This window comes from Condylostylus longicornis, unplaced genomic scaffold (assembly GCF_029603195.1).
Source record: "Condylostylus longicornis isolate FDR11 unplaced genomic scaffold, ASM2960319v2 ptg000048l, whole genome shotgun sequence".
In the NCBI taxonomy this organism is placed as follows: domain Eukaryota; kingdom Metazoa; phylum Arthropoda; class Insecta; order Diptera; family Dolichopodidae; genus Condylostylus; species Condylostylus longicornis.
In genome coordinates, this window is record NW_026578017.1 from 5497135 (window position 1) to 5510899 (window position 13765).

At 25.3% G+C, this 13765-nt stretch overlaps 1 protein-coding gene across 1 annotated transcript in view; it reads right to left on the reverse strand.

The window, feature by feature from the left end:
- Positions 1-4544: 4544 nt before the first annotated feature.
- Positions 4545-13765, reverse strand: part of LOC129610834 (semaphorin-2A) — a gene marked incomplete at its 5' end in the record, with an annotated part of 129990 nt that continues 120769 nt past the window's right edge. The window contains 5 exons of the mRNA XM_055523589.1: positions 4545-7876; positions 11131-11239; positions 11684-11836; positions 11904-12067; positions 12232-12568. Coding sequence (XP_055379564.1) covers positions 7808-7876; positions 11131-11239; positions 11684-11836; positions 11904-12067; positions 12232-12568 — 832 coding nt within the window. The remainder of the gene's footprint in view (positions 7877-11130; positions 11240-11683; positions 11837-11903; positions 12068-12231; positions 12569-13765) is intronic.

Consider the following 13765-nt stretch of genomic DNA (forward strand, 5'->3'; position numbering starts at 1 on the left):
AGACATATCCGTGAAGTTTCTACAGAATGACTTCACAGGTTCGAGTAATTGCTACACAATAACGAAAGGTGCAGGGTATTATTCAATCGGTTTATACCGACTGAAACGTTTTTACTTGTTTAATATTCAAGTAAAATTAATGAAGAAAATTAGGTTTTGCAATTTAATGGATGATTGTTATAAGCACATTTTCGTATTTTTTAAACTCTGAAGCTTTCAATCTTACCAATATTTGTTATGTGTTATACAAGTGCATATTTGAATATAGTTCAAGGCGTTAGAATTATGAGAAAGCATTTGAAATATAATTGGAATTCTAATGTTCATTTTGTATGCATGAAAATTTATAGACTTATATAAGCTGAGCAAATTTATAATTAATAGATAAGTTATATGTGGTTTATTTATTCTCAGTCTCATCTGTCTCATAGAATGCAGAATATAGAAACGGATCTTTGCAAGAAATTTCTCTAAAAGAAAAATTAATACGATACGGTATTTTTTTTTTAGGCCAGTCAACTGTGGAAGTTTAAGATTTTGATGGTTATAGATGAGATTCATTTTGATTTTAACGTATTTATTGGTTACGTGAAGTCACTGACTTATGACCAAAATAGTTACTTAAAATAAAAAGACAAGAATACGTTTCTTTGAGAAAATACTTTGTTTCAAGTTCTTTTGCCGCTTTATTTTTAGTACCTTTACTTCTATACGTAAGGATATTAGCATTCTGATTTATGAGCATAGGTTTGTAATTTTTCTATTGTTATTATGCACATTGTTTTCTTAAATTAATTTTTTAGTTGCAGGAAAAGGCTAAACTTTGCCCTCTCCACTTATATTTGGAACTTTTAAAAACCTGTCTAGGCTTTTGATAGGAACATAACTGAACATATAAAATTGATTTAATTCTGATACAAATTTAAAAAGGCATTTTTCCTCTCATAATATCACAAAAACCAACGTAAATTTCGAAAGAAAGATAATTTCTTATTCAAGAAAAGTTCTTATTCAAGTTCTGTCCGTCCGAGCGTCTCTTTACAAAACTTTTACAACCTTTTTCATAGAAAGCTGCTGAAATTTTATACATGCTTCTAGAAAATTTTTTCTCACGTTCATAATATTTCAAGTTATGCCCTTTTGAAAATAGTAATATTTTCAATTTTCTGCACCTCATATTTTCGAAACTAAAAGTTATTCCAAATTTCTATAAGACCAAAAAACTAGCGATAAATCAATAAATTAAATGTTTTATTTTAACTCACCTTTTCAAACGTCGAATTGCACCACTATATTAAAGCTTATATTAATTCTTGTTATTTCACCGGAAAGTATGCAATATTTTTTATTGTATTAAGTAAATTGGAGCTACCAGAAAGAGACAAGCAATTTCAATATATTTTATCAAATACATTGGACCTACTAATATTTTCATTTGTGTGAAATTTCATATATTAGATACAGTTTTTATAATTTCTGAGATATACTCAAAATTTTGAAGTTTTATGGCAGCTACCCGAACCAGTACCTCGATCATATCCAATTTAAAAAGGGTTCTGGTATTTACTATAATAAATCATTTGTGTAAATTTGATGAACTTAGCTCAATTAGTTGTTGAGCTTTCGTTCGGACGGACGAACGGACGGACAGACAAACCTAAATCAACTCAGAATTCGGCGCTGATCAAAAACATTCCCTTGAGTTTATATCTCTGACCATTATTTCTTAGCGTTACAAACGATAAGGCAAATTTAGTAAACCCTTCGAACATACGTTTGTACGGGTATAATTACAAAAAAAAAACCTATTTGTGGAATTCTTCAATGTCCGAAATTTCTCTGTTATGCTTCTCTTTAAATTTGTATAAAATTTTCGAAGTAGCTATAGGAAGGTTTAAAATTTCCTTTAGAACATTAATCACAACAGTAATTCGTGAACATGTTTTTTGTGTTGAGGAAATTTGTCGCACATGCTATTTTTTCATATTTTTCGGTTTGGATTTATCGAACGTGCTTCATTTTAAAACTTAAGTTAAAACTGAATTAACGAAAATCCCCGAAGTATTTCCACCATTTGAAGGGAAAAATAATACTTTAGAAGTTATTGGTTTGATCAGAATTTTTTATTAAAATTTCTAGTGACATTATTACTTTTGTCTCTCACTTTCTTTACTGAAGGAATACGTTTCTTTAAGCAGAGGGTACAATTTCTTCTTGTAGAGGTACTCTTGGCTTAGTAAGCTAGAAAAATCTTTAAGTTTTTTTTTAAAAAAATGATAAAAAAATTTATAGATATTTTAAAAAATGATTTTATTTAATATTTTCTTTCTCTCTGAAATCTCCAAATTATTATTTAATATTAAATTACTATTTTTTTTTTATTACTAAAAAGAGGAATTTATTTTATCAATTTTGTTTTGTTTTCTTTGTATATTTTTTATATTGATGTGTACATATATTATTATGTATGTAAATTTATGTATATGTATAGAGCTTTATCTATTGTGGAACTTTGAAATTTAAAACAAAATATGAAAAAACAAAAATTAATATTTTTTTATAATATTTTTGTTTTCTATTTTTAAATAATTACAATTAATTTTTTCTTTTTTTTTATTCATATCTGCTTAAATATCTTAAAGATTTTAGATAAAATAAATGCAAAAATTTAAGTTATTAGGCAATGTAGAAATATAATATTTTTTTTTATATATTTATTATAATGCTTATGTAGTTATGTATGTATATCTTATTTTTAAGAAACTATAAACTAAAATGATTCAATGCATTTAAATATTAAGTAAACAGACCTACAGAATAATTGCAATAGATTTTTTATTTGTTATTAAAAAATTTTAACATAAAAAAATGATGAAATTTATAAAATATAATTGAAAATTCTTTTTTCTTAATTTAAATAGAAAGGATTTAACTAATAAGAATAACTGATAATTAGAATTGAAAAGAAGGTACCATTAAAAAAATTCATTTGCATTATTGAAAACTCGTTTCTGTTGAAAATTAGCTGACACGTATGAAAGTCAATATTTTATGTTTAAGGAAATCAGCTTCGCAAAAGGACTCAATTGAGAATTGTCAGAAATTGTCAAATTTCTCGAATATTTATTAGAGAATTTTCAGTTTAATTAAAACACTTTGGAAAAAATGGAGAACTACCTAAGTGGCAATTATTGTTAGGTTCTAGTTCATCATTCTATTGACAACTCATCTAGCATTTTTAGTTGTATGTATAGCAATTAGATTCACTGATTAATTTTTTTTAATTCAATGGTAGTATTGTACACTATTGTTAAATTTTTGAAGTAAACACAATAATTTATACTTTTGAGAATTACGCGTACTTGTAACATTTCATTTGCTTTCGTCAAACTTTTTGTCAAATCCATAAAGAAACTGGCAAAATTTTAGAATTTGATTCAATAAATTATGGTATAGGTTTTTCCGAAATATGATTAGGGTAATACTTTTTTTAATATTTAACTTAAGTTAATTGAATGGTCCGACTTGAATCAAATTTTTCTAGATTATAAACGAAGAATTTAAATATTCTCATATACCAAATTTATATCAAGTCCAGATGAAAATTTTATACTGTTTGCATACGTGAATTTTCGAATTTCCCCAACTATTGCTAACAAAAACGTTACCATTAACTTATTTTTCGGAGACTGCTTGCTTTTTCGAATTTATTTAAAACAAGTAAACAATCGGTAAATAAATTATCATTTAAAATTATGATTATTTACCATAATTTATTGAACTAATAGTCGAATTCGATGATCATCTTAACGTATTCCTTTAATTGTTTTAATCCTAAAAATATGCAATTATTATTGCTTGTAAAATAATAATTTTAGTATCTACATCAATAAGAAATAAGAAATTGTTTTTGAAGTAAAGTAGACACTTTCAATTGCTCAAGGTAAATTTGGTACAAAAATGAATCCTTGATTTGATGCACTATTTCATTAATGGACACTTTCTTTTCAATTTTAATTTTTCATTATAAACACTTATATTATTAATTTTTTTTTATGTTTTGTTCTTAATATTTTTTTTTTGCAAATTTTTTATTTTCTGATATTTTAGACTCAATTTATATTACATAAATGTTTAATATAAGGTTTATTATACCTTCTAAATTTATATATTAAACCTTTTTCATTCCATTTTTTAGCTATTTATATATATATATAATTACATGGGTGTGTAATACGATGAATGGAGAGGGTTAAAAGCGATTTCATTTTAATTGCTATTTTAACATAATTTTTTTTTTTATTTTTCGTTTTTTTTTTATATTAAATTAAAAATTTAAATATAATTTACATGAACTTATGTAAAGTAAAATTTTTATATTTATATGTACGTACATTTATAATATTATAATATGTTTGTTTTGTATATATATCTATATATACATATAATTAGTATGTATAGAAATTGTTAAAAATTTATACTAACTTAAAAATTTAATAGATTTGAACAGATTTTTAACATGTATTTTTCTTTTATTGCAAATGTATGTGTGTATTATTATATGTATTTGTTATAATGTATAAGATATTATGAATGTGTTATATGTATAAATTTTAATAATATTGCACATTAAAATAATTTTGAAAATAAATTTTCACTATTTAAAATTGGTGTTTTTTTTGCTATTAGAAATTTGTTTTGCATGTTTTGTGGCATTTTTTTAATTGTGTTAAAATTTGTTTACGTGGACGGAGCTCGTACTATTTTAAATTTTATAAAATTTTCGTTTAATATATTTTTATTTATGAATATTTTTTAGCTATTATATTATTATTATTGTTTTTTTTTTGTGGTATGCATTGTTGAGAACATCATCAGAGTGTGTGTGCGTGTGTGTTTATAGGTTAACAAAAACTTAATAATGAAAATTCTTTTTCAAATAATTTTAATGTGCCCTTTAATTGCTTATATGTGTATATGTATGTACATGTATTTTGCATAAGTATAATTAATAAATACAATGTGATTGCTTCTAATATACTTGTGTGATATGATTAAAATATAATAATAATAAATGTTATTATTTTGTTGTTTTTTTTCGCAAATGTTTTCGGTAATACTAAGTCAGGTAGACGATAATGTGGTCTATCATGTTGCAATGTCTTCAATTTCCAATCCCTATTATATTAAAATCTGACTGAATTTAATTTATGCTTTAGATTTGTCTTGCATACGAAATCATTATATAATGGAGAAAAATTTCAGGTTTTTGCTTCTTAATTGGATGTTAAATTATTTGATCTAATTCAATATATACTGTCGAATTATAACCATCGTTTGAAATTATTGTGGTTAGAATTTTCGTTCAAAAATTAAAATTTATACACAACTTGATTTGGGAGTAACGTTGATAGAGAACATTGAGTTTTGACTACTATGGAATAATACAAAATATGATGGAAATGCAATCTAAATAAGGTTTACGATAAATTAATAATATGTTCTATTTAAATATATCTCTAATTAAAGGAGTTGAACAACACTAAATAACATATTTTTCGCAGCAGGGTATTTTTCACAATATTTGAGAATTATGTTTCAAAATTAATGAAATATTTTATTTTATATATTAAAAATTAATCTAATTTGAGAACGATTTTTATGCAATATTAAGGAATTTACTTTATAACTTAAAAATTATAACTTTGAGAAATTAAACAATTCAGAAAATTTTAGAGTTTTTATACCCTTAACACAGAGTTCCTCTTAAAGATTCGTCTGTGTTAATTATTGGAAGGTTTGTGTTACAAACTTAGCATTAGCTGTCGTTTTATTTTTGTAACCTGTGTTTCTGTTGTTATAATTACAATTTTACATAGAATTCTATAGTATTTATTTTATATATTAAAATTGTAATAATTTTAATTATTTCTTTCTCTTACTTTAAAATATTCTAATTAGATAAAAATTTGTAATCATATAATAGTTTTTACTTTTACACTCTTGTTTATACCATGTACCCTCTTTTTCATACTAATAAAACTACAATCCTTAAATCTTTTTTTGAAACTTAAAATGCGCATTAATACATCAATTATGTATGTATGTGTATTTAAAAAAAGTTTTGTGACAAATTTTCAAGAACTACTTTCTTGTATATCTTTCTGACGATGGGGGAATGGGATAGCATAAAATATATTATTATAGATCGAATACTTAAATAAGTCGTTTGTGGCAAAAGTGTGATTGAACATGATTTCATAAGAGGAATGGTTACAAAAGAGTTTGATTTCGAAAATTCGATTTTATATGCATACATGTATACAGTTGATCTTCTAAAACTTGCATATCTTCTATAATTCCTAAATCTTTTTTGAGCTCAGGTCATTTTGATGAATTTAACATTCTGCCAGTTTTATTTATTTTAATAATATCTTTTAACTGAAAATCTCTTTAATTCGAACTTCTCGCCGGTTTGAATCATTTTATGATATTTAAAATATGACACAACAGTATAAATTTTTTTTCTTTTAAATAGAACATTCTTTGATATAAACTAGTTACCGCCCTTTTAGAAAGTTCGAGTATAGACGCTCCATTATATTATATTCCGCACTCAACTGACCTTTTAAGGTGAATGTGATTCTTCTCCTATTTTTGAACTTTTGAATTATTTTCAACGATCCGAACTTATTTCCCCATTATTTTCATATTGTGAACTTCTAATATAAATTTATAAATTATTCAAATTAGTATAATGTTATTAATTTTTTTTTGCATAAATATAGGCGCAAGCTAATTGTTATCTGTTTGCACATGTAATTAATTTTAGTATTTTGTTGAAGTTGAAAATACCATACACGTAGACAACACTGCGGTGAAAGCAAAATGGGCTTCTAGCTCATAAAATTGAACATTATTTCAATTTTGGAAGTTATTATTGATTACATTTCAAGAAAAATGAATGTTGTGATGGTTTTTGAAATTTTAAAATAATTTTTTACGGGAAAAGTGAACATCTTCAATGCTTGGAAATTCGATAAGACTCTGTAATGTTATGCGCCATTTTGCGAAAATAATAAATAATGATTTCACTTACAAGTAATGATTTTAAAATGATATTACATTTCGTTTCTTTTATTACATTTTCTACTATTTTTTTTTTTTACATTCTAAAAATCAAAAACTTATTCACTAATCAGTTCTCCTCGCCAAAAATTACCTACAAGTGTATGTATGTATGTTGATTCGTTTATTTTCGTTCTGTTATCATTTTGTTTTTTTTTAGGTTAGGTTAGGTAGGTCATAGGTATGCATTTGAAGTCTTTGTATAATAGTGTATTAAGGTATAATATGTACGTATATTTTAAAAATTATTAACGGGCTTTTATGGAATAATTATATAATAAGTACAACAAAATTATAATTTTAGGAAAGTCTATGTAATACTAAACTGACAGTTAAGTAATTTATAATAGTATGATATTATTTTCTAAAAAGAACTATATGTTTATGTACGTATGTTTACAGAAAAAAAAAATTAAATTTTTACCGAATTATGATTTTTGAGTATGTTTGCATGTATGTTGAATTTTGACTATTTTGCGAATTTATTTGAATTCAAATTATTTTTTATTGTTGTGTTCAGTTCAAACTTATGTTTCTTTTTCATTTATTTATTAATTTAATATTAATGTTTTCTAAATTGCTGTTTCTTTAACGATTCTGACTTTTGTTTTTTGTTTTAATTAAATATAATATATAATGGAAGTTCTATGGACGTAATTAAATACTGTCGGTTTAGAGATCAGACATTATTTTTACGAAATATTTCGTTAGGATGATGTTGGCTGAAATTTTGCCTCGATGAACATTGCTGTAAGTATAAGAAAGAAAAAGACAATTAAAAAATAATTTTTTTTTACTTATTTAAAATATTTTCTAAAGAATAAGTAAATAATAAATAAATGTGTTTTTATTCTCATAATTGGCAGTTTTACTGCGTATAGTTTTTCAAAAGATAATGGGAATGCTTTTTGGTATAGGATTAACACTGATAAGAAATTTTTCGCCATTAGACATTCAAAACAAAAAAATTGGGAAATATATTTAAGGCATTCCTACTGAGAAATAAATACTAACTATAAATCAAGTTGCGCAGCTAGGATTAGATCATATTAAAACAGCATGCTTAAATGTATTTTTTTAACTTCTAACCGCTGAACTGATAAGATGACTTGCGCAGGATTAAGAAAATTGTAAGTTTTATTAGCGGACTTCTAAATTGTGTTTTATCGCATGCCGGTGTAGTTAATAGGTTTGAAAAATAAAAGAATCTTGAGAAGCATATCCTCTATTTATTCTAAAAGTTTCCTACGAATCGAGTTTTGGCGGCTATATGGAAACCGGGGCGATAATTGACATGAAAGAGTGTCTCTGAGCCACATCCATACATAGGAGCAGTACAAGAAGCGGACTACTCTCGTTTTGATTTTTCTTTTTGAGTGTTTTTCCCGGCAGCATACTGAATCGGGTGCACACAACGTGAAATTAAAAATTGTATGGATCCGAACATAAAGTTAATAGCGTTGCAAAAATTTCAATTTTCGACAGTTTAGTTTTTGAAACTGCTTTTCCAAATTTCTATAAAAATCAAAAACTAAATATTTTATTTATTTACTTTAACTGGTATAAATCTATACTGGGTCTAACAATCACCTTGCCTCACCACTATGTGTTTTCATCCCAAAAGTATGTAATGAAAGGCCATAATATGGCGACCAAATTAAAATATAACTTGGTTTAATGTATCATTGCTTTCATCCGAATGTATCTGTGTATGTACACAACAGCAAGAGATTTTTATACCCGTACGAACGTATGTTCGAAGAGTATACTAAATTTGTCTTACCGTTTGTAACGCTAAGAAATAATGGTCTGAGATATAGACTCATGTGTATTTTTTCGATCAGCGTTGAATATTCTGAGTCGAGTTTGCATAAATTAATACTGTAATACGGCAACTTAAATTCATAGTCTGTCCCATAGTCAGCTATGGCATATTTACTCGCACATATAACAAATTCGTACGGATATTCTTCTCGTTTTTTCTATTATTTTTAAAAAGAATTTTTTTTTTAAATTTTTAAATTTTAGCTTTTAATTTACAATATTTTGTGCATTCTACCTTGTGTAATATTAAAAATACACCAATAATCATGAAATAATTCTTTTATAATTTCAGAAATTAAAATGAAATAAGGACAATTATTATCCTTCAGACCTTAATCAAAGTACTGCAATGTCAGCTTATCTGATTAAAGTTTTACTACATACACATTTTTTTAACTTAATAGTTTTTATGTTTTTTGCTTGTCATCCTCAAAGTAATTTTTCATTTAACGTAGAAAATGGAGAAAATACGGAAACTGCAAATTAAAATTTCACTTAAAAAATATTTTAGTTTTTGTAACATTTTTTTTGTTTTTTGTTCTGTGAAAAATTCATTTCCCTCTTACTCCTTCCCTTTTATATTTTAAGAATGAAATTTATGTTCGAAATACCCTTGAATTTTCCTCTTGATATCTTCAAAAAGGATTCTCTTTTTCATTTAGGGTGTTGTCGAACTTAAGAAAAGAAATCGTGTGATGGAAAATTTCTGTTTTTTACTATGTCAATACAAAATGTTTGTATGTATATGGATACATATGTATATGCACATATAAATGAGAAACAATCAGTAAATACATAGATTAGTATGCATTAGTTCTTTTAAAACTTATTTGTCATTACACTTCGTTGACATAAACATCAATGATGACAGGACAAGATGCTGTTGCTTAATTTTTTTTTATCCTTTTTTTTCTGTAAAGAACCATTTTCTTTTCATTTATTTTATAATAATGCTATATTAATCATCTCACGTGTTCTATGTCATGGAATAATAGTTTAGAGAATTTGAAAAACGATGATTTTTAGAACATAAAAAATTAAAAACACATGTTTTATTATAGAAAGTACATGTGGATATTTTAAAACAAATGATTGTGCGGGGAAACAAAAAACAAAGTAAAAACTAGAATAGGTCATCAGCCATACACAACGCTATCGAGTACGTATTATATAAGAACTGTAAAAGTATTATAAAGAGCTGCTTCAAGAATGTACAATTCTCTACTCCTTTAGCCTGGTTATTAATTTATTAGAAGGGTGGTTTTATTGGCACCACCTGGCTTACTATATTTGCTTCCGAAATTTCGATATTGTAATTAGGGTCCGTGTTTAAATATGTAACAATTAAATTGTTTTAAAAATTAAAAATTGCATTATAGACTGCATTCTAAAATTATAGAATATCGAAAATAAGTTATGATTTGTACAACAACACAAACAGGCATATTTCATTTAATTTATATAGAAGTTGAATTAATGCTAAAAATTTTAGGAATCTATATGTTTAAAAATTTAATTATTTGTCTCGTTTTAATAAAATCGGAAAATAACTAAAAAAATTTACTCCTATTTTTTTCTTTCAAAATTTATTAGTAGTAATTTTAAGTAATCTGGTGTTTCGTGCATAAAACTCGAGTAATTTAGTGTCTGATATATGAGCACTTAAGAGGAGTTAATGATAATGGAAACAATTCTAATTGTAATTTGTTTTTAATGATTAATAATTTTCTCTTAAAAAAATTTGTATATTTTCGAAAAATATTCCGAACTAAATAACTATTAATAATTAAACTGCAATGCGTATAACCCTAATTTTACACAAAATTCCGGATATCCAATTTTTAAAAAATATTTTATTTGTTCTTATTATAAAAATTTACTATATGGGATTGCCCTTAGTTTATTATGAAACATGTAATCATTTATTGAATTCATATGCATGCGTATATTAACTATTTAGGCGGACTATATGTAGTTTTCCATCCTTAGTTTTAAATGTACACCTTCTACACCATATTTTGCTCAACAAATTATACAAACGGACATATAAAATAACTATTGTACAACAAAAAATAACTATTATAATGAAAAATAAAGTGACTTTTAAAGGTATAAAAATAATATATAATTTCTTTCCTCCTTTTTTATGAAAAGAAAAAAAAATAAATCGTGACTTACCGCTTGTTTCTTTTCCCATGACTTCATAGCCGATTTGTATTTTTCAAATTCGTGACACCAGTCTGAATAGATCTTTTGATAGTCGTTACTCTTATTCGGTGGAGTGCACCTGTTTCCAATCAAATTATAATAATAATTGTTAGTAAATGTTATAATTTTTTATTTTTTTTTTTCAATTTTATCTGTACTTTTTTTTCGTCCTTTATATTATTGTTTGTTTTTTAAGAAGAAAGGACATTATATAGTTTTTTTTCTGTATTTTTGTCATTTTGTAGTTTTGTCATTAAAATGAAGAAAACAGAAAGTATAAAACAATTGAAGAAATAAAATGAAAGTCATTAGAAGAGTTTTCAAATGAACTTGGAACAATTTAAGAGGATTTTTTCCTTTTTAATTTTATTTCAAAAGTTCCCGTTTTTTTTTTTTAATTTTCTACCTCATTTTCATAATGTTTTTATAATTATTTTTTTTACTTGGAATTTTTATTGGAAAGCACAAATTGTTTTTTTGCTATCGAAATTTGACTCTAAAAAAACTTATTTTCATAATTTACCTGTGAGCATCTACTGTTATATTGTAACTGCATAATAGTGAACCACCTAAATGACAATCATAACGCCCAGCATCTGCTTCATTAACAGAAATAACAACTAAACCTCGTTCAGTTGTTTCAATATATTTTGTCGGACTATATTTAATTTCATACCTATGGGAAAACAAATTTTGAAAATAAATTTCAAATTTAAACAATAATTTCAAATTCATGTATTTACCGTCCTTTCTCCTTGGAATGATGATACCATGTCACTTGTTCATTTTTTAATACTTCTGGTATTTTAACAAAACAGCCCAAATGCACACTCTGTCCATATGTAACAACAATTTTTTTCTTTAATACACTTGTATCACAAATGTCACTTGTTTCATTTCCAACATCCTACAATTAATAAGGCATTAATGAGAAGGAATTTGAAATTCGATAGAAGGAAAAATAGAATAAAATTTTATAGAATTTTCAAAAGAATCTTTTGAAAACTAAACAAAACTTTAAGCATTATAAAATAAACTTTATAATAATTAAAATTAAAAATTAAAATTTACCTGCAATAAATCTAATTCATATGGACGGCATATACTATTGTCTTTATCCCAACCACAATATGGGTCACGTACACAACGGAAACAATTATCATAACGACGATTGCACATTGCTAAATCAATTTGTTTGACACGTTGATCAGTTGCCACATATAATGATTTACGTCTTTGACTTAATTCCATTACTTGAATTGCTTCATTCTGTGCTATTTCGAATATATCCAATAATTTTGATTTTGATTCACCATTTCGATAATATTGAACAATTTTATAAATACGTCCTTGATTTGTTCCAACATAATAAACGGTATACTCTTGATTTAGTAAATCAATTTTAATTCTAAAGACAATGAAGATAATAAATTTTTATTAACATGACTCACTTACATATTATTCTTTATAAATATTTTTGATTAAATGTTATTTTTTTGTACTCAAAGTGTTTTTGTATTTATCAATAGACATACATATATGTACATGAACCTACGAATTTATACCTTTTGTCTATTTAATTCGTTAAAAGTAGAAGGATTCCTTATAAGAAAAGAAAAAAGGGAAGCTACGAGATTCAAATCCCTTCAACTTTGTATATAAACATTGTGGTCAAGATTGTGTTTCGAAACAAAACTAAAAGAACGTAACAAGTGGAACCAATGTGAGAGAGATATTTCATTAAAAATTTAAGGAAAAATATATTAAGATTAACGCAATTTTATTAGACAACACTTGTCAAATCATTTTCAATTAACAAAATATTTTCTCTTCCCTTCGCGTCCCCTTTAAGAATTCAAGCTCAAATTTGTCTTTGTATAATTTTAATTCTAAAGTACTGTTTATGTACATGGTAAAATATAAGATTTACGGTAAAGTTTGATATCTATTTGCATGTCATACTGAAATTATGTGGCAGAGCTTAGACTTTACATCAATATTCCTTATTTGCTTTGAAAATTATAACCAAAATAAATATCAGGTGATCGCTGTTAAAAACTTCACAAAAATTTAATTTTCACCATTTTACTTTTAAAATATGGACGGCTGATGAAAATTTAGTAGTTTCTATTTGCCTTCCGATTATATATACGACTTCCACTAGACTAAGATTAAGTCTTAGATTTTTTTTATGGAATCACTGTTTAGCCTAATGATTTAGGCTTTTTCTTAGGGAAGTAATAATAAAGTTGGGTCAAACCAATGATCTGTAAAGTAGCTCTTTTATCTTCAACAAGTGAGTGTAAAAGATGCTCTTGAAAATAGTCTCCTTTTCAAATTAATTCATCACATTATTTAAATTACTTTCATTTACAAATGCATATGTTTTACCTACGATTTAGAAGAAAATTAATATCAAAAATTTGGAAAAACGAGTTTTTGGTAAGGGCAAATTTTAACGCCTTTTTTATTTTTTTAAATAAAAATGAATTTACCTTTAAAGAAAATCTTTTCTTACATTGTTGTGTTACAAATTTATGAAGTGAAAATTCCAAAAGAAAAAATCGCAACGCTCGGGAAAATAGACCTTTTTTTAGCAGTGTAG